The 26,863-nt window shown below is 46.9% G+C and overlaps 1 protein-coding gene across 4 annotated transcripts in view; it reads right to left on the bottom strand.

Moving 5' to 3' along the window:
- The window catches only part of LOC128310434 (uncharacterized), a 162,911-nt gene that overhangs the window by 7,570 nt on the left and 128,478 nt on the right, over nt 1-26,863 (bottom strand). For 2 of the 4 annotated variants that reach the window (XM_053047076.1, XM_053047075.1), the window contains exons 6-7: nt 15,089-15,299; nt 12,584-12,664 (exon numbers count right to left, since the gene is read on the bottom strand). In XM_053047076.1, the coding sequence (XP_052903036.1) occupies nt 12,584-12,664; nt 15,089-15,299 (292 nt within the window). The remainder of the gene's footprint in view (nt 1-12,583; nt 12,665-15,088; nt 15,300-26,863) is intronic. The other 2 variants (XM_053047077.1, XM_053047078.1) reach the window with 1 other exon arrangement.

Here is a 26,863-nt window from a genome sequence, read left to right as displayed (position 1 = left end):
GTACTCAGCGCAAATTTAACTAGCCCCGCGGCTCAACCGGCTGCCGTTGAAGCAATCCATGCGCCGCGTCTCAATCCACCAAGCATGGCGGATACCAATATAGAGACGTATTTCATGTCCCTTGAATTTTGGTTTGCTGCTTCGGGCATAGGCGCATTGCACGATACGCGAAAATACAACATTGTGATGGCACAGGTCCCGCCGAATAAACTCACCGAGCTAAGGGCAATCATCGACGGCACACCAGCGGTTGAAAAATATGCGTACATCAAAGCGAAGCTGATCGGTTATTTTGCCGATAGTCAGCAGAGGCGCTTGCAGCGCGTCTTGTCCGATATGCCGCTTGGTGACAGAAAACCGAGCCAGCTTCTTAACGAAATGAAGCGCGTCGCTGGCAACTCCCTTAGTGAACCTGTGCTGATCGATTTGTGGGCATCAAGGCTGCCACCACATGCGCAAGCTGCAGTGATCGCTTCTAGTGGTGACGCCGCGGATAAAACCACCATCGCTGACGCCATTGTTGAGTCAATGAGCCTTAGAAGCATTAACGCCGTTGAACGTAGCAACCCAGCGATGGCGTCTGGCCACGTGTCTGATGCCGCAATGTCAACGACCGCAAATCCAGCCAGTGATCCTATATCGGACCTTCGGAAAGAGATTGCCGAATTATCAAGGCGGCTCGAAAACGTGCTTCCTAACAAAAGTCGAGGACGATCGGTTTCCCGCAGCAGATTAACACGTAGACGCAGTTTAAGTCGCGGAAGCGATTTTTCGACCGGCCCCTGTTGGTACCACCGCAAATTCGGTAGCGAGGCTAGGAAATGCCGAAAATGGAAATAGGCTAGGAAATGCAACGTTTCGGTCGATCGCCTGAAGCCAGCGTATTCACTAGAAGATCAGCAAACCACAAGTGACAAGGTACCTGCATGCACAACTGATCCTAATATTTTTCCGACTAGAGTCACTCGTTCCGGTCGACGAGTTGTAATCCCTTCGAGGTATCGGTAAAGGGAAATCTAGTCTAGGAGGGGAGTACTGTGGCAGCGTAGCCTTTTTCGTGTACGTCACTGTACCGCGCTACACACTAAACCTACTAATCCGTATCCGTTAGTATGCGTATGTACTAACACGAGCGTGCGAACACGAGCACTAACGATAACGTCACAGCGAACGACTAACGATAAAATAAACCGAGAGATAGTTCTCATTCTAGTCATACATTTCGACCCAACCGCTTCTAATTACGTCCTACGGAAAGAAATATTACAACGCACTAAATATCCTTACCAAGGTTTCCATATTTATTATTATTAAGACGATTCGGTCATGCTACGCGAAGCTAATGTGCTGACACAAATATCCCGACATCTTTATTGACAACAATTTGAAGTCTAGTGTGGCTCTTTACAACCGAAAACATCTTCCTTTCCGCCAGGAGAGCGTTTTCTAGTTGATTCATATATTGGCACCTTGAAATGTACTGAATGTTTCCGTTAAATGATATTTGGCCCTTCGCTCCTACAAGTTTGCCGACCACTGGACTATCACCACTGGACTTCCCCTTATTGGAGCCAAGAATTCTTGGCCCACCCCGGTATCCCAGCGGGTCACACCAAGCAAACCAAAAACCATCACGTATTCGAGCGCCAATGGCTTTGGCAAACTCCGACAGGCAGCGCCGCACGGGTGAAACGTGGGACAATATAAAACAAAATGGAAAATGGTGGTTTGCGTGCATGTAAACGGCCGCACTTGGGCGTGTTGAAATGGGCACCCACCGGTGGGATGGGAAATTAGGGGTTGTTCCTTTCTTTAGCTATCGCGCCATCGTTAATATCACTTCACGCTGCATAAATTAGAACCGACAGTGATAGTTCCATCGCGGTGCGGGGATCGTGACCAGCCCACCGTCACGCTCGTCCCCGTCGGTGGTGGACCGGGGTTTGAGAGATATACTACTTTAATTTGAGTTTAATTTGCATGTCAACCCCCCCGCGCGCCCCGCACTAACGTGATTGTTACCGCAACCGGGACGCCCGCAAACGCAAACGGTCCCATGTCGTTTGCCGATTTGCCTTTGCATTTTGCGTCGGAATAATCCACGGGGAACGACGAGACGCGGGCGGTGGTATCACATTGCGAAACGGTGCTGTCGGATGCAGAGTGTTATTTATTGAAAAGCTCATTCGCTTGCACGGACGCCTCGCCGAGGAGTCAGCGGCTTGCCGCGTGCTGTTGTCATTAAGGTGCAGTGTGCATGCGTGCGTGCATAACATTGGAAAATAGCACACGCTGCTGCTGCTGCTGCTGCTGCCGGGCCGAGGTGAATAGGAAGGGCTGGCGTGTATGTTGCTTTCTCGATTGACAATTTCAATTTTTATCAAGCCGCTCCTTGTCGAGTCTCCCGTCCTGGTGGGAAAAAACCCCACCAGCCGTTGTTGGTTCATTTTATTCAGCCTCGTTTCGGTGCGAGTTGATGGCGTGTTGTTTTTCCGTATGTGTGTGTGCGTGTGATTTTTTGTTGCTTTCCTTCGTCATTCGCTTCCCATCCGGTGCACAGTTCCCACGATCGTATCGCAGTGGTTGGCTACGTATATTATACGTACACCACGGGCAGGATGCAACGCTCGCGCGTGGTAAGTAGCAAGCGCACTTTAATGATTATAAATTGAAAATGAATTTTAATGAAAACATGCAACGCTGCAACAAATGAACACCTACACGGAGAGTGCACGCTCGCGAGTGTGCGCTTTGAGTAAATAGAGGAGTGCACGAGTGCGGGTTAGGGGTGTGTGTTTTCCCTTTTTTTGCTCTTTATTTTCCTCCCGTTGAGTTGATATGGTTTATCGGTTTGATAAGGAAACTTTTACCACCCGAACGTCTGCATGTGGCGTCGGATAATTTTGAAACATTTGGTCAGTCATGTTAGTGTTGTGTAGGTCCCCGCTTGGACGGGAAATTCCCCAACAACACTGACTTGGGGTTTGGTTTTTCTGTTGTTGTGGGGCATAGATAGATGCAAAAGTTGTACCGTGCCATCATCGCGATAGCGTGATACAAATAATTACGTGTGTTTGTTTTGTTGTCTAGGTCACTACCCTTGAGTAAACATTAGGGAGCCAAACGTTGGGTACAAATTTCGCTTGCATGTTCCCCGAACTCGAAAGGGATATTCGTATTCAAAACACCACCTCACGGTGCAGGTGATTTGAAACAGTATTAAATATAAATCCTTTATCGAACGAAGGGCTGCCACATTCTTGGTAAAACGGCAAACGAAAACCCATTGATAGATTGGACGGAATAGAACGAGCTGGGAATTGGGCGGCAGTGAAACTCCGCGTTTCAACTCGTCAAAACGTATCGACGCACGGTTTTTAATCTCGTTACGTAAACGCAAAGATAATGGAGCGCAAAATTGAACCGCGCGGGCGTACCAGTTCCGGGCTGGGATAAAAACATAAAATCCACAACAGATATGGTGAATGTTGTTTTTTTTTTCCTGGTAAATCGTACGTGGCCCGTGCGTGTCCCTGCCAAGGTATTTAATCCATCCCGAGCATCCAGAGCGCTTCACGGCGGCGTTCGGAAAAAGGGTGCTTTGCCGCCCGCTTGTTTGCGTCATTTGCGATGTATTTGGTTTTTTTGTCCGTGTCACACACGGGGTACGATGCTATAGCAAATCATGCACACAAACACACACACATTCTGGCGTACCGCCCCACAGAGAAGTCGTTAGATAAACGATAATGATCACGATTCGTACGTGAAATCAATGCTGGGTTTTTTTTAATGCTTAATGCCCACATAATCCGGGCATGGGTTGGTCCTGGTTACACTGTCCTATTTTACATCGCGCTGGCAAGGGAAAAGAGAGCACTTTCTGCTTGCTACACGAGAAAACCGTTTATCTGGTCTGGTGAAATGGAAAGTCACATTTGCACCTGCAGCGGAAGAGACGCCATAATTCAGCGCGCAAAAACGCTTGCCCGAAAAACATGTTCCACCGAAGACAATGCCGAATCGGAACACACACTTTGCGCGCCGTCTCCAAATACAAAAAGGGGCTTGGGGAACAACCGGGTCGGGGCGTGTGTTTTTTCCTCACCCAAACGTACAATTTAACGCAGGTTTGCATTAAATTAAGCAAAAAAACAAACCCCCACACCTCGCTGGATGAACAAAAAAGTGGTGCAAAATCAACCACCAAACGAGTGTTTCCCTTCCCGACCGAATGGGGCGCGGGGGGGAAGCGTTTAATGGGTGGAAAATAAAGTTATTCGATTCGGTCGTACGGGCGCTTATAATATCATTATAATTATCCCACCATATCTGCGCGTACCAGCGCACCAGACACAACCGGGACAGACTTCTGGGTTGCATTTGCATCGTTGCTCGTGCTGCCGACGGGACTGCATCGGTTGTACGCGCTCGGATCGGATCGGATTCGGCCTGGGTGCGGTGAAGATCGGGTGGCTTTATGCGTGTTGGTGTGTAGCGTAACGAAATTTTACTTCCTTTTTTGGTGTGGGGGTGGGACAGCAGGTACATTGCCGTACCGGTCGGTTAGGTAGGGCAAAAGTACCATTACTCGTATTTTGGTCGAATTCGGTTATCCTTTCCCAGGATCCCTGGGTTAAAAGTGTGTGTGTGAGTGTGGAAAGGGGTGAGAGTTTCGAGATAATACAGCTTTCGTGTTGTTGGTTCGATCAAGTTCATTTCGGACGTACACACCCCCGGTTGCCGTTGCTCCACCGGGAGAGTTGATTTTGGGGTGGGGTGGGAAATTGTTGATAAAGGTGAACCTTTACCCATAGGCTTACTGAATTTTACGGTGTGGATAAAGTAGTTACGCAGGAACTCAGTGATGCCTCAAACATGGCGGGGAGGAGGGTATGCATATGCATGGAATATAAACAAATTGGCCGAACGCAGAAAGGGGCGAATGCTGACGATGTTGAAACCGGCCGATCGTAATGAAGCTTTCCATGGTGGCAAAACGGGCCTGTTCGGCACAGACCTTTGCCTGCAAGTTCTCGCATGGCGTGGGAGTTCGGGAGTCCCCCCCCCCCCCCCCCCCGGGAGAGAACGGAGGACCAAACAGTGTGCATGGTGTTTGATAAATTGTTTAAGCAAATTTTAAAGCGTACCGGTCCATAAATAATACCATTAAAAATCACTTTCACGTACCGAAACAACGCTATATTTCAACCCTACTGCTACTCCCCCCGGAGGGAAGCCGCCGGGAAGTCCCACCTAGGAGTGTGTGAGAAAGAACAAAAAATAAAAGCAAACCAGCGCGTAGTTTAGGTAGCGGTGTGTACCATTTTCTAGGTTGTGGCCCAGCATAGGTTTCCACGCAAAAACATCGCTTGGAAAGTCGAGTGGTCGAGTGAGCAACAAACGAAAAAAAAAACAATCAACTACACGTGTTAGTTCTGCCGGTCGTTCGCATGGGGAGTAGAAGCGGTGGGCCCGGAGAGAGGGGGGGTCTTGTTTTTGATGTAATGTATTTATAATGCGTTGTGTCGGGAGCAGTAGATGCAAAATGGTATTCCCAGCGCTACTATTAAGCAACTGTGCAGTGGCATATTGGGAGTGCTTAAAAAACTTTCCCTTCCCGACGGTGTATGTTCATCATCCTTCTGCGTTAGAAGTTGCGCGTTGCGCTACCTGCACCGGCTAGGCGCGCGCTGGGGGCAAAGATTAGAAATGATGGTCAATAATAATGAATGCATCGAGATTAACGAGCCATTGATTTATGGCGACCGAGCGACGCTGCAACAAAACATCAGCTTCCATTCGGCGGGCTTTGAATGAAGCTTCCCAGTGCGTGTGTGTGTGTTTTTAACTTTTCATTCCAATCCTGCTCGGAAAAAGCTTTCCACACTGAGGGCGGGTAGTGGTGATGATGATGATGATGGGATAAAAGTCACACGGTCATGTCGCGGCCAAATCCCACGCTTCCGTGCCAATGTGGCTTGATGATAAGTTATTTGTCGGGGTGGTGCACAGCACGGTGTGCCAGCTGCCAGCTTTGCTTTGCGATTTTTCCTCCACCCCCCCTCGTGACCTGTCGGATTAAACGCGCAGTGTTCGATTAAACCCGGGGTTGTTATTAACTACAACTTCCCATGCTACACTGTCCCGGGTGTGCGGATCGAACGTTCGGGGAATTTAAACAATTTATTGGAGCAAAACACGCGCCCGCTTGTGTGTGTGTGATGGGGGGATTTGGCTCCTTTGGTTGGCCGGCGCGAAAGAATCCCGTTCGAATTACGAGCGAAATATCGTGATCGGGCACCAACGGTCGATGGAATCACTAGCTCTTGCCGTGATTAAGCCCACAGCAAGAGTCACGTAAATCAGCCCACCCGGTCCAGCAGCGGTGCACGGAGGAAGCGAGGTTTTAAGAGCATTAAATTGAGTGCAATGATGCGGATCGGGTAATGAATCTCGAATGATTGCACTTTGCGGGGTAAGTTGTTAGCTTTCCGCCTCCCCCGACCAGGCGCCCACCTCATAAATAGTGCATCCACCGTGCGGCCCGTCGACGGATCGGGATCGGATCAGCAGTTAATCCTTTACGGGAGCGAAACGCTGAAATGAAACGCGGAGGGCGCGACAGTTAAGTACGCACGCATTAGTCAAAACGATCTTAACAAGCGCTTTGGCCCACACACACACGGCGCTCGAATTGATGGGACGCCGTGAGTGTGCGCGGCGCGTTCTGCATAAATCCTCCATTAGCAGGGTAAATTTCGCCCTAATTGGGATCTCATCAACGGCACTGATCACCACGAGCGACCCTCACAACACCCCGAAAGAGGGTAATGCCTTTGAAGTCCACACCGATGACGGGAATACGCGAGCAGTTCCGGGCGACAACCGTCACGCAACCAGTGCGGAAATTGTTACTACCGAAACCCGGCCCCGGGGCGCGAACGGTGACAGAGGATTAACGTAAAGCGATGCATCCTGTGCAAACGACTTCCTCGAAGATGTATTTGTGTTTGGCTGGAGTTGGAATTGCAAGCGCAACGACACCACGGGTCGTGGGGATTATTTATTCAAATTTATGATCGTTCCCGTGGGAATCGTGTTCATCTTGCGTCCGCTGTTGTGACGATGACGCCAACGGAGAACGACGATGATGATGATGATGACGCTGTCGTGCAGCAACACTGGAGCGGTGTGGGTCGGAAAGACCCTAAAACCCCCCAAAAGCAACATATTTATGCACATGAAAAGACGCTTATTTATCATTCGCCATTGTTTTGACGTTTAAGTAATTGCGTTCCTTCGTTTGTACCGCGCGCACCACGGCTGACAGCAGTGGGTGAACGCGTTCACGGCGTACAGACACATCATATCCGGCCCGTGGTTGGTGCCGTTTTGTGGTGGCATCAATCCTTCCATTGCCTGCACGCCAGGTCCGCAGAAAACGAGTGGAATTGGAAAGGGTTTGGGGATTGAGGGTGGCCTTTTTTTTGTTGTCGAGTTGGAGAGAAAACTTTCATATGGCGCGTGTATGTTTGGCGAAATATAAATGTGTACTTAAGCCGAAGCTGGAGAGACAGGGCCGTGCTGGCATTATGCATTGCCAGCATGTTACACAGCGGCAAGTTGTCCTTCCTGTCACTCGAGCTGGGAGCTCAAAACCTCCCTGACAGATAGATAGTGTAATTCAACAGATAACAACAGATCTAGCAGCAGTTTTCGCCAACCGACGGAAAACTCGATCCCGAACCGGGCCACGAAACGAAACACCGTGACGGGTGAGGATGATCGCTTCGGTTCTCTCGCGGGACCGGGGGCCACACCCGGGTTTGCCGGATTTGGAAAACAGGAACCACCACTGTAAAACGGAGGAATTGGGGACCGGAACGGAACGGAAAAAAAAATGGTGGCTAGAAAACCGGACTGAGTGTGCTCGCATAAAGGAGGAATGATTTATTGCAGCACTGCAGCACGGATTATGTCGCCTGTTGTTGTTGGGTGATGTTGTTTGTTTTGTATGTGTGTGTGCCTTTTTAGTTTTGGTAGGTCGGTCGGTGTCTAATATGCTTACAACAAGCAGAAGAATGTTGCTTTCCTATCTATGTACCGCTTCTGGGCCGCTGCCCTGACGTTCTTACGAAAAACTCTTCGTAATCTTTGCCGGCAAGTTTGGTCCTACGGTTTTTGTCACTATTCGATCCAGAAAAGCGAGTTGTGAAATAGAAGGTTTTAGAAGCAGAAAACAAAAAACACTCCAACAAATAGGAGTGGAAAACTAGTTCGGTCTACCACCCCGATGAAGTTTCCTGCTCGCGCACAAAAGTGCTGTCTCCGCTCGTATGTTGTCGCCCCATTGAGCATCAACATTTGCATAATAGATAAACTTGTGCCTTGCGGTCGGTCGGTGAGCACTGCTTTGCCCCGAAGGCCCCGAGGCAAGTACGGCACGTCAAAACGTCGGGCAGTTAAAGATTACGTGGCATTCCCGTTGTTCGTGTGTGGGGGGCGGACAGTTTTCTTTCGTGCAGGAAAGAAAAAAAAGGGGTTTAAATCATAATTTTCTTTCCCGAAAATGCCCATTTTCGCCACAGTTTTCACACGACGTCCACGTGACCTCCGGCGGCAACAAATTCGGCAATGGAAGCAATACCAAAAGTCCAAAATTGAAAATTCTCCCATTTCTTTATCGCCCATTTTCCACCACCACCACCCACAGCGATCGGAAAAGGAAATGTCGTGCCTTGTTTGGCGAGTGTTTGACGTTGGCCATTTTTTGTGATTAAACCCCCCACCCCCAATTGCTGGCGCGTGTGGCGCTGGCCGAGTCGCTCGTGTTGCACTTGTGGCCAAAAGTCGACTCCTCGTCGGCGATGAATTATGGGCGTTATTGTTGCTGTCAGTGGGTAGTTGTGGGATTTTTTGGGTGGTGAAGTTTATTTGTGCAAAGCACAGTAGGCTATGCGCGGAAGAAGCAAATTTGTAACTCGTTTGGCCATTTCGCCGATCGCGATAGCGCGGACCGCGGGAAATGAAGGGAAGCTCGGTGGGGTGAAAAATAGTGCAGCAAATGATTGTGAAGAATTACATTCATGAGTATGAAAAATGATACTGCATTCAAATGAATCATCCAACGGGTGGAAGCGAAACGGATCGAGCATCGGGACCGGTGCAGACAAACAGGGCAGCGTGTTCTCGCTTTGGGACGCGTCGCTTGATGGGTGAAGTTTCTTTTTTATGAATACAAATTAGTTTGAGAGAGAAATTTGCATGTCAAAAGCGGTTTACAAAATGCATTCCAAACAACCATTTTGTTTGAAGTTGTCATAAAGTTAGTGTTGCAGTATTTTTCACTATGATCACCAAGGAAGTTTAGTAAATTGTTACATATATTACAGTCCCTTCCGCTGTATTGTACAACTATTTCCTGAACTATTTCCTGTTGCGGGTTCCAATTCCGGCGAATTCCATCCAACGAAAGTTAAAGCCCAAAGCTGAACCATACCACTAAAGACCCAAAGTTATAGCTCCAATCAATAGTTAATCCTCAATTTGGGCGCTTGTTGATAAGGATTGCTTTAATTTTAAAATTTCCACTTTGTCACTATCCCATCGTGGTCCTGTGGACGAGCGCGTTTTCGATAAGCGAATCGAATTGTGTGCTCCCTTGCAAAGGCAAGGTTATCCGTTTTTTTCTTTTTCGTTTTGGTTATTTTTGCGTCGATCGAAGTGCACGAATTGTAAGGCATTTGGTGGACAAAACCGTTCCGACCGAACATGGTCGGTTTGTTTGCGATTGTAACGGAGCGTGTGGTAATGTAAGACGGTGCCACCGATTAAGGATTTCGAACGGATGTCGTGTTCCATTTACAATACCATCTCATTTTGCGCAAAACCGACAGCAAACGTTCGTTTTACAAGGCAGGGCCGGCTCAGAACAACGCTAGAACCCTGATGACAACGTCGAGCTCCACTGTCATGAGCTGAGGAAAATCGAATCCAACAAAACGAGCGCTCAGCAGTACGATGGAGCCACATATCGTGCCTTGACGATCCTTTTGTAATCAACGTAGAGAGCGGAAGAGAGAGAGAGCGAAAAAAAAAATGGTCGAAAAATCTTTAGCTTACAAACTGGTCAACGTGACAATAATGTTCGGATAGGTTACCTTTGCCGAAGAAAGCACAAGCACGGCTCGGATGTCGAAAATGAAAAGCACACCATGTGTATACCCATTGGGAACTTGAGCACCAACAGAAGAGAGAAAAAAAACGATGCAACCGAATGCTTTGGATCAGTTCTCGTGTTTCACATTACACATCCAGCCGGCCAGCCCGGAAAGTCATGCTTCGAGCGCTTCGAACGCGCTGGAGCGTATATTCCTTGAAGTGTGTCGTACCGGGGCTGCCGTGATGGGTTTCGGTGTTTTCGTTCGTTGGGTGCCCGCCACGGCACACCACGTCACGCCATATGTGATGCTAAATGAGTGTGACTTGAAAAACAGTTAACGCTTAGGAAAATCCATCCTTTGACGCCAAATCTGCCCGGCCATGACTGGCGGCGGGGGAAGGGGGGAGGGGGGGGGGAATAACGAGCCGCGGCACCTTCGGCAGGGAAAAAGGTGATGTGTCGTGTTTGCTACGGGAAATTTAAATGACAACGACAAAGCAAACGACACTTTCCAACGGTGCCGAGCGAGGTCTCCGAAAGCTGGCCCGGGGGTGAGGGAGTGTCCGTATCGAGTTGCTCGTAGAACGTGCAGTGGCTTACGGTAACGGATAAACAGCACACCAGCAAATGACTAATGAAAATAAATGCGCCTCTGATAAGGCACTGGATGTTCAGGTTTGCCATCCGGATGACGAAGATGGCTTCCTACACAATCGAAATGTGTGCATGTGTGTGGAAAGTGACAAAATGGTCGAATGATATGAATGACAATGCGCTACCGTGAGCACTGTGTGATGGGAATGTTTGTTCAGCCTCCATGAACTGTCATTACAGTCCAAAAAAAGCAAAACAAAAAAAAAAGGCCGGAAGAAGTTCCTCGATTCTTGGAACGTTAGGTTGTTAAGACAAAAAACACATGTGGTGTGCCTTTTATCACTGGAAAATGTGTGGAGTCTCTACACTTTAGAGTGGATGCAGTGCGGTGGAGTGCACAAGTAATGTTGACGGCAATGACACTCGAGAATATCAAGAAGTGAAAAGAAATCTTGAAACCATCTGCCAAACATTTTGTAGCAATTGCAGGACATTTTAATGGCACGGTCGATGGGCGGACATAAAGCCTCCGGCATCGTGCGAAACAGCCCACTTGGTGCTGTAATTAAATTTCTTCGCCAAAGTCGAGGAAAAATCCTGCTGCTGCTATTTTGTAGTCGGATTCCGGTGGAAACAACGAAAAAAACAAGACGAACACAATCATTTTGAAATTTCAACAGCACTGTCGATCCCTTCATTTTCTTCGAGCCGTGCTCGTGTACCTAATAAGGACAATTTCCCCCTTTCCCCCACTGTACAAATGGTGTCCAATATCGGTCCGGTTTAATGTTGTTAAACCGAAGGAAAAAAAACGTGAAAACGATTGAAAGTGGCCCCCGGAAAACGGTGGCCCAAATATTGCACTACGGAATGTTCATTTTCCTTCGCGTAAACTACACCCGGGAACCGAAAGCTCTTTATTAGGGAAATTACATTAAGCTCGCGAACCTTTCCTTTGTTTGTGTGTGTATGTGTGTGTGTGAAGCTTAGCGGGAAATAAAAGGAAAACCGTCCCAACACGAAGAGGACGAAAAAACGCGTCGGTATGTTCCGTTGAGTGATTTCTGGGAAGCGTTTTATTGAAGCTCCCGCACCGAAGATCACATACCATTTCGGGGGACCGGATTTGATTTAGAATGGGGGAAAAAAGTTAAACGAGGAACGAGTTTCACTGTGCTGCTATTTTTAATGTGCCGGTGGAATGTGAATAGTAGTAAACGGCTGCTCCACGGTAACCATAAACTCGGCGTTATTTCTGTACTCGGTTGGATTAGTTTCGAAATGGATTAAAGCCCACATGAAGCCCCCCGGGATCGCTTTTGTTCAATTCCGGGCGGCAAGACTTTATCGTGGCAGCAGACACCCGAAACCCGAATGATTCTTTGCGTTCTGCTGATAAATGGGCAAATGGCTCTCACGAAAACAAAGCGCGGTTGTTAATGCATTCCCGTAGCTAATCCCCGTGCGCGGGAGAGTGAGAGTTAAAATATGCTTTAGGTTGCCACGAACTTTAACCTCAACCGAGCCGGTGGAAAGGAATGAATCGGGTGTGTGGGTGTGTGTTTTTGCCCCCCTTTTCGCAATGTTTGCCTACGGGCATTAACAGAAAAAAAGGGAACAGTACGCTTGAAGATATATAATGTGGTATTGTTGAACATGGCTTTGGTGGTAATGGGAGAAACTAACCAGTCGTTCGTTACTTGGGTTGGAACTGAGAGGAAGGAACGAAAAAAAAACAAGGACTCTCACTACCGCTTGCAGTAGGTTTGTGTATGTGTGTGTGTGAAGGATTCGGGTTGAAGCTGAAAAAATATGATCCATTACCTAGTCCAATGGCACCGATAAAGTGCTTTCCTCCAGTGTTTGGACCATACTTGGAGAAATCTTGGGCAAACTCCCGTTCATCTGTTCGGCATGCGGGTGAAAAAGAAAAAACAAACAGAAAGATACAGACAGAGCGACAGAAAGAGATAGAGAGTAAGTATGAGCGTGAGACTGTGCGGTAGGTACAGGACGGCGTATAGGGCACCACGAATCGCGGGGATGTTGCCGGTGGGTTTTGTGAGTAAAAATGAATAAAAACGCAAGAAGGAGGATCAGATGAAAAATTGCTTGTTTTGTCGGAACTTTTCGGGTGCTGGTCGTTTCGAGCTGGGGGTGGTGGGGGGTAGGGATGCACAAACCGAGACGATCCTGCCAGCACACCGGGCCAGCATGATCACGTAGCAAACGGAATAAAATAAAGCAAACGGCACCGAGAGATGTATGGTGCCGGGTAAAGGGGATTGGGCCATGATGAGTGCGGTAAGTACGGAACGGAATGAAATAAGAAAGGTTTGCACATAAAATCCTGCCAAAGGTGGGGCAAAAACCAACCTTCTCCCTCCCACCCCCCCTCGGGGGGTTGGAACTGGGGTACTGGTTTGTGGTGAAAAGAAATCGAGCTTTTAATGGATTTTGGGGGATGGCCTAAAACCAAGCAGCCAGATTTGCGGAGCGAAGAAAGATTTATTTCCAAGCGCGCGCGCGGAGGTCCGGGAGTTTTGCAGAGACCGAGAGTTGACAAAACATTGTTTTGCGCGCTGCAGATTTATGTGTTATTGGAAGGTGTCAGTCGGGTGTGTGTTTGTGGCTTAACACACGGAAACTAATGTATTATGTTTTTGCTTCGACAAATGAAGGAGAGAGGGTGCGGCTTTATTCTAATGTTTGGAAAGTGTGCAAAACATAACGCAAAGAAAAACGTTGTGGGGCACTGAGCTTGATTGGGTGAAGAATTGCGTTGGTGTGGGGAAAGGTATTTTTTCTGTTTGAGGTGGATTGATGATTACTGGAGGGAATTTTTCAACAACCCTCTGTCTCTTCTACCGATCGAGCAATGGCCGACTGATCGACTGAATGCTTGGCTGATTGCGTATAAGCTTAATAAACATGTAATAAATCGAATGACAAACGATCTTTATTGTTGTGTACGTCTTGGGATGGCCATGCTGCAAGCACGGCCATCCTGTCGATGTACTGTGCATCCTGCTTTATTCATCCTTTCCACACCCCCGCCACCCGGCTCGGTTCGATGTTGATTATAAACGTTCAATTTCCCCACGGATCGTTGCACCATAAAATAGAATACATTTTCCAAAATCGTCCACTCTAAAAGCATGGCTCGAAAAGCCATTGTGCTGAAACATCTTTACTCTCCGCTTCCGCTGTTTCACCCTCCTCCTCTCCAATAATGGTGCTGGAAATAAAATCTTCAAAAAAGTCAACTAGTCGTTCAGAAGCGGATTCGGTTAAGAACCGGCAGACAACCGGTGACCGGTGGGCAGTGCACCGAGTCAAGCGAAAAAGGTCACCCAAACTTTCATGCTCCGAAAGGCGAAGAAGCTTCCTTCCAGCCTTGACCTTTCGGCGGATCGGGTTTCACTATGTCCTCCGGTTATGCTCGCCAATGTGGCGTGCATTTCCGGTGGGGGTGTTCGTTTTTTTTCTTCGTTGTTGTTGAAAGTGTTATGTGGGTAGATGTCCCACCCCTCTTCATTCCTTACAGAACAGTGTTGGGAGGCTATTGGACCAGCTGACAGAATCGATCCTATTGTTCGGTTTACAAAAGGGGCTACGATGGGAAAAAAGACGTGTGAGGAAGATATGAAGGTGGTGTTTGTTGCTTTTTTCTTCCCAAGATTGAGTTTTTCCCATTGTTCGTTCTGTTGATGTCTTCTGGCTCTTCTTCAAACCCATCCCCAGCCGCTGTGTGGTTATGGTCGATATAATGTACAAAAACGGAAGAAAAGGTTAGACCACAGTCATTTGTAGATCGGATCGTTCGACAGACGACCGGAATGATTATTCGGACAGATTAAGGGTAAAGTGTGTTTAAAGTATTCCGCTAACTCCGCTAAAGTAGATAAACCCTAAACAAAAATGCTCTCTACTTTCCAGGAGTACAGGAGTACTGCTTTAGACAGGCATGTCATAGATTAGTTATTTTAGCAACTATACTTAACTGACTATCAATTCCTCATAAGAATTAAAAACAAAAAAAACCCAAACGGCACAAACGAAAAAAAGAACAACATTCACCAACACGAACAAAACAATAGCAAACATAAACAAGTAGCTGAATAAAGTAAAGAATGGAAGAGGAAATCTTGGACAGCTTTTCGGACAGCAGCAACAGAAGCTTTTCGAAATAAAACGGAAAATGGGATGGAAATGTACGCTTCGGGGAGGGAAAAACAGAAAACAGTAGCAGCAAGGAAAGTGTTCTGTCTCTCTCTCACTCTCTCACTCTCTCTCGCTCTCCCGGCCCCCGGGGACTCTGATACTGACCTGTGACGTCCAGATAGACGGCGAGATTTATTTTCGGCTCGGTGTTCACCTGACACTCATAAATTCCGCTATCTTTCTGCTGTGCATACTCTATTTTCAGATCCCAGTCGTCCGAGTCGGGCGGATGGATTACGGAGAACCGCTGATCGCCGGTGTAGGTGTAGATGTTGGATGTCAATATGTGCAGGTCCCGCTTGCGCATCCAGGACACCTGCGAACAAATGGGAAAGTGTTCCAGTTAATTGCTGTGCATAAGCTTTCGGTTGCTGCTGCTGAGAGCGATACCTTTCGTGTGTTCCATAAAGTGTTTAAGCATTTAATCAGATTATATGAAAAAGCGATACCCGGAAACAAAAAGCGTCCAGCAAGGCGGGTGCGTCCACCGGGCGCGTTATTGTGTGCTGGTCGTATGTTTCAATAACGAATCAATTTGATGCGACCACAAATGGCACGATGGGAAATTATTAGTTCGGTGTGGTATTAAATTATGTTGGCTACCAATTTTTTAGTACTGCGTGAAGAATAGTGTTTCTAACCACGGGTTTTTAATAGACCATGTTCATGTAAATCGTTTAATTACACACCGTACCCCAAATCCTTTAATCTGTCAACCATGCATTGTGGGCAGCATCAACAAAGATCGCATTACGCTCGGTGGTAACCATCAGTTTATGGTATTCATTAATAATACTGAAATTAATTAAAAAGTTATTTATTTTAAACTGAATTTTACATTCCATCCATTTACTGGATCGTGTTGAAATCCCTTCCGGTCTTTCGGATGAGTTTTGAAGTTGAATTCCATTAATCAATTTGTAGGAAATGAAGATTCATTTTCCACTGTTGGATTACAACGCCGCGCGTGGCATACAGGAACCGTACCGTTGTTTTGTTGCAGAATAATGTTTAATGCTTTCAATTGCTTAGGGATGAACCGAGTGGACATTTTTTACCATCGATATCGCAACCAGGGACACGGTCGTAAGGTAGCAGCAATCAATTAATCATAATGCGTCACAAAGCTCGTAGGAAAAATATTTCTTTGCTGCATATGAAAAATGTGTGCAAAAAAAAAAAAAAACGGCGAGTAGAGTTGGGAAAGGAGCTACTTCCACTGCTGTTTTCTCTCTCTTTTTTTCCCCATTGATTTGCCCTTGCCGGGATGGGTTTGGAGGTTTGAAATCGATTCGAATGGTAGCAGTGTGCAAGCACGGTACAGCCGTATCATGCATCAAGAACGACAAAGATTCAACTTGCATGAAGGTGGCGCACACCTAGACGACGCACCAGACGCACTGCTGGTACCGGTAGAGTGAAGCGCTTTTGTTTGCATTTCCGGTCGCTGTACTGTGCATGTTATGTGTGTCGTTTGTTGTTGTTTTTTTGAAGTTTGTTAAGCGTTCGTTTCGCGTTTGTTCGTGCGAATCGGCCACGACGGCACTGGATGCCGAAACAATGGATAGTTGTTCTGTTGCTTCTGTTAACAGGTGGGCTGATAATTGTTTGGCCTATGACAGTAAAACACTTTTTTTTGGCCAAATTATTTTTTTGTATTCAACATACGTCCCTTCAAGGGCAATACACCAATTATAGCGGTCTTTAAATTTTTCGATACCCTTTTTGTAGTAGTATTTGTCCTTTGCCTCAAAAAAGGCCTCAGTTTCGGCGAACACCTCTTTATCCGACGAAAATTTCTTCTCAGAGGACATCTTTTTGGGATCTAAGAATAGGAATTAGTCACTGAAAGCCAGATCTATGAAATACGGTGGGTGGCGAAGCAATTCGTAGCCTAATTCATGAGTTTTTGCCATTGTTTTCACTGGTTTGTGGCACGGTGCGTTTTCTTGACGAAACAAAACTTTTTTTTCTTCAAATGCGGTCGTTTTTTGGCGATTTCGTCCTTCAATCGCTCCAAAAATTTGATGTAATAGTCGTTGTTAATGGTTTTTCCTTTTTAAAGAAAGATTATTAAGATTATTCCTCGCAAATCCCAAAAAAATTGACGCCATAACCTTGCCAGCTGATTGTTGCGTTTTCCCCCGCTTTGGAGCAAGTTCATCGCGTCCAGTCCACTCGAATGACTGTCTATTGGACTTTGGAGTGAAGTGGAGAAGCCAAGACTCATCCACAGTAACATACTGACGCAAAAACTCGGATTTATTTCTCTTAAACAGCTCCAAACACTGCTCCGAATCGTCAAATCGTTGTGGTTTTTGTTCAAATGTGAGCTCGCGCGGCAGCCATTTTGCACAGAGCTATCGCATATCCAAATACTCGTGAACGATATGTCCAACACGTTCCTTAGACATCTTTAGGGTGTCAGCTTTCTCGATCAGTTTCACATTATGGGTGTTCTTAATAATTTTGTGATTTTTTATAATGTTTTCGTCAGTAACCACCTCTTTTGGGCGTCCACTGTGTTCACCACCGTCAGTGCTCATTTTACCACTTTTAAATTTAGTATACCAGTATCTGATGGTTGATTTTGGTAGAGCAGTGTCCAAAGACTCTTCATCAAGCCAATTTTTGGCTTTAATTATATGTTTCCCCTTCAAAAACTAATATTTTATCATCACGCGAAATTCTTTCTTTTCCATGCTTACTCAAAACACAAAAGTTGCGTCACACAAAATGCTCTAGCTCATTAGGTTGTGGCCCGAGTGCTGTCAAATTTGGACAGAATTCCTTTGAAGGTTGGTACAAACGAAATATGATATGGATAAAAATCTTCTAGCGCGATAAATGTGTTAGGCCAAACAATTATCAGCCCACCTGTTACGCCATTCTTTTGACACGCGTGAATAAAGCATCGAGTGGATTCGCTTTTTGTTTGCGAACGTCGTTTTGCGATGGCCTGTGCCCTTCTAAAATGCCAACATTCTATATCAAACAGATATAGTCGGATATGTTCGACTCGCGTCCCAGGCAGGGATGGACAAAGGATTGGTGTGGGGATTTCAACTGAACCATTTGGATTGTCTGCACCCGCATATCGGCACCGTATTCGTGACGGTTACTGAAGCGCTACACAGAAAACACAGCCTGAACTGGTGAGCCCGAGTGAGCATGTGACGATGGAAGGACAGAAAACACGGCCTCAGCTTCCAACCGAAACGCGATGCTCGGGCTGGTTCTGCTAGCATGACGACAAGGTGACATCACGAGTCCGGCGAATACGAGGACAGATTCCGATCAAAGGCACGGCGCCGATGCACGTGAACGATGCAGTACATCTAGCACAACGCAAATTGATGAATTATAGACTGAATATTTATTTCGCGATTTTTCCATTCGCATCAAAAATTTATGCCCACGCGTCTGGGTGGAAAGAATCCAAACGATGCTTATTTTGTGTCCTGCGACACAGGACTTCACCGGTGGCGGATAGTGTGGAGAAGTATTTTTGCATACTTGCATACGCGGTAAGCACAAAGAAAGCGGCAACGGCAAATGGGCGCAGGCGGACGGCGAAATGATGGGAAAAATGTCAGCTCAATTTGATTTTCCGGAGCGGTGTGACAATTTGGTGCGAATGCCTGGATGTGTTATCTTTTTGCGCTGTCCCATGTTTTTTTCTTGCTTTTCTCCCTTCGCGTGCGCGCTTGACGTTGATGTAACTGATAAAGCTGCCAACGGGTCGAAAAATTCGATGAATATTAACAGAAACAACAAAACTCCCTTGCACCCAAATGAGTTGCAAACGAACATGTTTATCGGAAACGGGGCCGCGCTTGTCAGGCACGGTGAAGGATAATTCGTTTATGAGTAGCAGCGACCCATAATGAAGTTTCAACCGCTGTACGTGACTGAATGGTTATTGGGCGGGTGTCACTTTAAATTACTTAAAGCGAACAAATCGGTCCACGGTCGTATGTGTGATATTAAATTAAGAAGTTATCAGTCACACTGGGTAACTGGTTGCGATTTGAGCTTGAGTGAATGAAGGCGAGGGTTTTAATTTGTTGATCATATTGCTTTAAATTGCTAACTTCAAGCCCAGCGCCAAACAAACATTCGCCTCTGCGGTGCGGTCGCTGCGGTGTCGCCCGTGTGGGAAGAGCAATATTTTTATTAATTTCATCACACAATCTCATTAAGTACTGTGGTAATGATTTGTCGCATCGAATGAACATGCCGGCACGGCAGTTGCGCTGCTGCTGCTGCTGGAGGCTGCCATGCCCTTTGTTGACTTTTTGACAAAAACTCACACGGACGTGTAAATAGAGCATTTTGAAGGAAAACATTAACTCAATTGCCCTGAAGGCAAATGGCGCCCGGTGAAACTTTCCGTCACAGTTCAAGATTCGCGGCTGGCATGGCACCCCACGCACGCCATTTTGTCGCGCTAGGGAAACTTTTCTTCCGTCTAATTAATGCGTGCGATTGAAAGGCGAGCGGCGGAAGAATCCGACACGTTGGCATACCGGCATGCGAAGGGCAAAGTTACGCTCACGTGACGTTTACTGTCCGTGCAGGCTAGGGCCCAAATTGTGTGCGAGCGGTCGAAGATGATTTTATTACTGTCGCTTCCCATTTCTAACCCGGTGGCGGAAACCGTAAAGGACGACATACAATCAGTCATTCGCTTATGCCAAAGATAAACATACCATGCGTCGTTCCGTCAGACCGAGTCGAAGGCCAATGGCGCTGGTGGTAGCGAAACTTTTTCCGGCACATCGAAATTATTTCCACACATCTATTGCTTCTCACACACACGAACCGTCTAGGATTGGCGGTGTCCGCTGAGATTGAGACGGTATAGGGTGGTACGGGAAATCCTCGATTGGCCACAAGCAGGGGACGATTTGATGCGTTTTAGCCGACCGCCATTGGACGTGGCATAAATTGAACTAAGCAATTGGCCCTTTGCTGTGGGGCATTGCTACACTGGGAATGGGAATTCGCTGGGAGAGTCCAGTACAGTCAGCGCACATAACCGCACGTAGCTTGTCGCCAATCAAACCGTACCGTCCCGCTCTGGCTGATATATTATTTTTCAATTATCGGAGATTTATTTAATTAAGAAAATCATTTACGCTTTTATCATCCTGACCACGCTAGTGGCGCTTCTCGAGCGATGCGTTTATATGTGTGTGTTTGATACTGGCTTCGGTTCAGAACCACCAGCGTACGGTGGGAAATGCAATAGGATAGTGTTAGTTACCCAAGAATTTATTTGCTTTGGAAAGATTGTAGCAATTCATCACGATTGATTCGATTGACGTGTAGAACTGAGAACCGTGTGAGGAGCATTAAACCGTTAATTAATTTCATCACTGTTAATGGATCTACTAGAGTCAATGGAAAATGGAATGGGATGAATGCACAGTTTTGAAGCACAAACAATCCGGAATCCGATTACTGATAACTTCTATTCATGGTTTAATTTGTTGCCATTAACCGAAGAGTCCAATTTTTCCAAGTTTTTTACTATTTATGAATGTAATACATCGAAGATGAACGAAGCTGGATTTATGCAGGCTTCGATGGGCTAGTCGTGTCTTGAAAATGATACAGGACGACCTAGCCCGTAAAGTCCTTTTAGGTCGTCCACATGGACAGAGGAGGCGTGGTAGGTTCAAACTCAGATGGAATGATCGCGTTGAAGCGTCCGCCAAAAAGGATCTGGGACAATGGATTGGCTGACGACGGCACTCAACCCTAAGCGGTTTAGAGGACTTTTGCAACAGGCCAAGAAGCGGTTATAGCGCTTGAAAAGGTATGGAAGTAAGTACCTAGTCCAATATAATGCCATACAACTTCTTGTGACAATTAATAACTGTCATACTATCAGGTCTCGTAAACAAACAAGATATAAGATATATTATACGATAAATAAGAAAACGATGGAGGCGCCTGGTGTTTTTAACGACAATCTTCATACGACTTGATCGGCCAAAATTCCCACGCCTAATTGAAAGCCCAGTTCCGAATGAATACAACCACAGTTACCTGAAGTGAGTGTACTAATAGTAATACGAATAAGCTTTGAGCTAGTGCGTCATTATGTTAAGATGAGAGGCCCGAAACTTAAAAAGATTCTAGTAACCATCTTCAGAAAACTCCTCGTGCGCCACCGATAACGGATAAGGATTTCGTAACCGTTCCCATGTAACGTGTGCTTTGAAGGACAATCTAAGGTTCTATGCGAAATAACCATATTGTATAATAAACCTTATCTACAATAAATGGTTTATTATACGATAATTGAGAAAACGATGGAGGCGCCTGGTGTTTTAGTGTTTTTAACGACCGAATTACCACGCCTAATTCAATGCCCAGTTTCGAGTGAATACAACCACGGAATGATCACCTGAAGTTTTTGTACTAATACTAATACGAATAAGCTATGAGCTAGTACGTCATTATGTTAAGATGCGAGGCCCGAAACTGAAAGATTCTAGTGACTATATGCAGATAACTCCCCGTGCGCTACCGATAACGGATAAGGATTTCGTAACAGTTCCCATTTTACGTGTGCTTTAAAGGAACTGCAGAAATAATAGAACACATGCGGAAGGATCGTGATAAACAATGTTGAAGAAAGTTTACGGGCAAACATCCATACACGGTTTGTTGCCGCGTGATGTTCCACACGTTGTAGTACCAGTGCACCACCACCTACACCTATCCAGTGTTTGGTGTGCTCGATTTGTCTACCTTCAGGCATGTTGTGGCATGTGTTATGTGCGGTCGGTTTGATTCGCTCCTGTGTGTGTGCGTGTGTGTGAGTGTGAATGTCACACCAAATCCGCTAGGTACCGCGTGACCAGGCGTCTCCATTCTACGCCCGAGCAAGAGCAACGACGTTCGGTGTAATTAAATTCTGCATCCCGAAGGCCCCCAGGATGTCAGTGTGCGTGTGAGTGTGTTTGTGTGGCACCAGTTGGGCCACAGATTGTCGCTTCCATGGCGTAAGCGAAACTTACCAGCCAGAAATTCGGTCGAGTTCGTATGATGGGGGTGGTGAGATCCTTCTGGCGACATTGGCAAACATTGGGACAGGACTCGGTACTGCATTGCCTAGGAATTCAATTAGTAACCTTGCGAGCATCATTACCGTGGATGGTGGTTTTGCTGGGAAACCTACTGACTTAAATTATGACACAGCAGACAGTGAAGAAATTCGTGCATTCTTCGTGCTATCGAATTCTTCGTCGTGGGGAAATTTTAACGAAACTTTAAGCTGTACAGCAAAATCGATCATGCAGCAACATGTTGCCCGGCTTCTCGGCCTTTTGTTCGTTTTGTTCGCCCGGGCGAACCATCTCTCCGGTCTAATCCATCACATTGGAAGCGGCACTTCCCTGTTCGGTGCGGATGCGCTTCACGACGAGCATACAGGGCTGATTGATTGATTTAATCATCTGTTAAACAGTTTATATGCGAATAATTTAGCCTGCCATAGCGACAATAGTGGACGAGGCGGCTAGGCCCATTGGGATGGGTGTTTGTGTATGCCGATCGATTCGGTGCCTATCGGATGGGTGGTGATGCTGTCTGTTTGAACGCGTTGAGCATATATGCAAGGCACACGCACGAGGCACATAATGAGAATGCATGAGAGAGGTAGCAGAAGGGAGAAGGAGCTTGTTTCAGCGTATAATAATGGCTAATGATGGATTTCAAACGGTGATGGCGTACATGCGAACGCGCGCACTCGGACTTTTCGATGTTGTGCTCGCGATAAATCGAGCGTACTGAGGCAGCATAATCACAGAACGGGCATTTCCGTACGATTAGAAGCGTCCGTGGCGCTTTGTGAATAAATCGTGAAGATAAGTTTCCATTAGTGCGCAGATTGGTGGTTCATTATTTAATGATTGGTTTGGGATTGGTTTAAATACTTGGCCGGCCGCACGTACGCGAACGCATTTCATAATTAGAAATTTAGCTCGTTTTGGGAAATCGGCAGCCATTGTGATGGTTTCGGTTACATTTCAGCACAATCGTAGCAACCCGGGAGTCGCAAGAAGCGCAAGTGTTTCAGCCGTTGTTTGGCAGTTGTTCCACGGTTCCATTATCACTCGATGGCAGCTGAGTAACTTTCTAATGTATAAATTAGCCTCAGATTGGCACGCTGTGTGGAACGCATCCAAGAACGCTTTCGCTCAGCGCCTCGAACGTACTCGACGAAAAGGGCCTGTAAAACCACGAACCACGCTGCGGACAAAAAAGTGGTTGCACACATCTTATGAGTTATGACATCGTTTTCCGGTTGTTCTGCCGCTGTCCCGACCCGACCGGCCAGCGCAACAACGGTTTCGGGTGGAGGGTTTTCTAAGTTTGGAAAGTTCTTCCCTTAAAAAAGTTGCCATGTTCGTGCGAGGTTTGAAGATTCCTCGCCCCGTCTGGGTGGTTGTTTTGCTCGGGCAACGCGACCACAACCAGAGACACGTTTCGGCCCACAAGGAGCCACCATTCGGGCAAACACCGAGCGCACATAAATCTGGCTGCTCGAATGTCTTTTCCGACCGTGCGTTACGTGGTGGTTGGATAAGGTCTCTCTCTGTGAGTGCGTTTTTTTTCTCTCATTGGGGCTTAGCTTTTAGTTTGGTTTATTTGTTCGAATGGGTGGAGCACCCGGTCAGAAGCATGGCAGCGAAGTGTGCAAGATGATTTATTTTAATGTATTTCCATTTATAGCATTTCCTTGGGGGGCTTCTACGGTTAGAACGGCGAACGAGTCGAGCTTGGTGTGGTTGATTTGTGCTTGACTGGAGAGTCGAGAAAGGAAGTGGAGTTGTGTTAAAAGCAAATCATTTAAGAAAAGATTGCAGATTGGGTACAGCCTGATGTAGACATTGTGCAGCATCGGTGAGTCACGTAGATGGGGAAAAAACTGCGACGATGGTGATTAAAAGCTTAGTGCTATGTTAGACGACACGTTTTGGGTAAGCCGAGTGTATAAAATTTTTCCCTCCAAACTCCATAATATCTGACAATCGTCCATCGATGAGACGGAGTGAAATGTTGATCTGGAAATCTCTATTTATGGTCCAAGCTCATGAACACGTCACTCCTGGTGTAAACCCGTCCAGCCGGTCACGGTCAGCGCCCTTTCGCCATTCGAACGCCGACGCCGCTCGGTGGTAACCGCAAAAACCGACCCGATGCTCGCCTCGGGATAAACGATGCACGGGGTAATGCACTCTCTGGGTCGCTAAGATAAATCACTGGTGTGTCATTCGTGTTCCGCTGAAACCGCTGACAGTGATGTATTATGGGTGAGGAATTTATATCAGCCGTTCTTAAAATGCTTCCCCTTCTAGTGTGCCCGGGCACTGTGGGGCATGCGTTCACGATACGCTTCGCCAGCCAGGGTCCACCGAGAGCGGTCACTTTCCGGGCGGTGAAATAGTAGTTAATATTCGTAGCGGTGGACGCATTTTATCCCGTTGCAGCTAAAGGTACCGTCGTATGCAGGCTCCCGTGTGCAAGGGATACGATCACGTGCTGTTTTTCAACGTTGCAGGAGTTAAAGAATTCACCTTCGGTCGTGCAGGTTTGTGCTCGGGCACACGGGCAAAACCATGGCCAGAATACAACCGACCCGCACGAAACCCGAAAGGTCAGCACTACTACGCCATAAGTGCCAGTACGCAGCGACAAACAAAAAAACAGCTCTCTCTTATTCAACGTTTCACCGTGTACGATCAGTTCTGGCGGTACAATATCATTAAGGGGCATGCAAAGGGAGGGAGGGGGGGGGGGGGGTCGGAGAAAAGCTCCCTTCTAAACCTTTGGCGGAGCGTTTGTGGGGAGGATGATAAAAATGTTTACCGTGTTGTATCGTTTCGCAGTGAGCACCATTTTGAGCAGTACTCGCGCGTACTCGAGCAAAGCTTCCAACAAATCCTAAAACCATCACGGTGAATGCCCATGTGCTCATGTGCTCAAGGAACAACGCAGCCACACACACAATGCAATTGGAACCATCGATGTTTGAAGTGTGTTTTTACTTTAAACACTATTTCAGTGTCGGTGAATAAGCATTTGACCGTTGCAGGTTGAAGGAGAATGATAACTACCTTTTATTATTTCCAATGCGGTTGTAACAAACTGAGCTTTCGCTGTCATTCATTCCAAAAAAAAAAACGTCTCTTACGCTCGTAAGCTGTAGTGGATGTTTATCATAAAACACACTCAGGAGCGCTCGTAATGTTTCAAATTCGATTCCTCTTTACTGTTACGAGGGCACCGGAATAAACGAACCGGCGCTTAAACGACGACGAACGACGATTTTCCAATAAATACCTGGCGCCTCCATTAAGTGAAGTTATGGGCTAGTTTTACGCTGTCCTTCTGGCCAGACCGGAGCCATTCGCTATGGCGCATCACTACTACATTACCGGCTACTTTAATCGCCGCCAAACGGGCAAGTACCACACTTGAAGTGAGTTCAATAAAAATCGGTCAAATGAACAGTTTCACGGTCTCGCCATTCGCCGGTCTGACTATGCATCTTGTTACCCGGCGCCTGTGGTAGTGGCTTGTTTCGCACGCCCCCTCCCGGCCTTGACTTGCTGGCAAATGGTTTTATTTTCAATTAGGATTTACAGCACTTTAAACTCCTAATGACCGTTAAACTTGCTTCAAATGGGATTTCGCCTCGATGGTTTCGCCGCGTTCGTATGCGTTTGTGCGGTGCCTTCTGGAGGTGCCACCGCACCAAGCAAAACAGACAGAGGGCGCAAAGCGCGATAAAGATGTCGCTCTGTCACCATTTTCCCAGTGTGTCGTTAAAGTGTGTCCGATAAACAAACAAAACATCACCGGGAAACATCTTCTCATTTCGAGGCCTTCACTTACTGTCGCTCCTCTGCGGTTCACCCGGGGTGAATCAAGCGAGGAAAACCTGGTGGATGGAAGGGATGGGAAGGGTAGGAAGCGAAGAAAATGGCACCCCGACAGGGATTTAATTTTTATCACTGCTCTCTTTCCGGCGTCGCGGCTTGTGTCATTTTTAATATCCTTCTACGTGGCGCTTGGGTCACGGGAAGCAGTCAAAGGCCATGCTGCGTACCGGATGGGGAATGGGAACGATCGTCTTGCACGTTTGCCGGGTTTGTTTTTTTGGGAGGTGGAGGGAGGCTGTGTGGTGCCACCTGGATGGCAGTGGGGAGAGTAAAATTCGCGACATTTAATGACGACCCATAAAGCAGCAAGTCGAAATGCTTTCTGCTTTGAGTAGGCGCCCGGGCGCGTAAACAACCTTCAACCAGGATAACAAAGCCCAAACAAAATGGTGCTCCCCGTCGACGGCTGTTGCTGGGACAGAGTGGAAGCTTATCGCTTCCACAAGCCTATCTCACCTTAATTGGCTTATTATGGGTGAACGATGAAATATGATTACGTTTGCCATTGCCCCAACATTTTTGTTGATGTTGTGCTGATAGTGCTACGCCACAGATTTCATCATCTCCCTCGAAACGATCTTACCGGCCAGCGAACGACGAATCCGGAGAGGGTGTCAACGGAAAAATGTAAAGAACCATTTTGAAAGAAAGCAAAAAACGCACACACACCAACGCGAACGCGAAGTTTTTGTCTTAATTTTTACGACCATCCATCTGCGCTCAACGGAAGCGGAAGCTGTCGCACAAACATGGCGCAATGTTTGATACGGTCTGTCAACTTTCTACCAAGGGTGAGTGCTTTCAATTTCCACCAACACACGCGTTCGCGTACGGCAGGTAAATCGTAAATCTGCACGACTCGTGCGGAGCTAATTACTTGGCAAAGGGCGGCTACGGCTAACACAATACAGGCACA

The sequence above is a fragment of the Anopheles moucheti genome, chromosome 2 (genome assembly GCF_943734755.1).
Source record: "Anopheles moucheti chromosome 2, idAnoMoucSN_F20_07, whole genome shotgun sequence".
Taxonomy (NCBI): Eukaryota; Metazoa; Arthropoda; class Insecta; order Diptera; family Culicidae; genus Anopheles; species Anopheles moucheti.
This window is presented reverse-complemented; position numbering and strand designations above follow the sequence as displayed.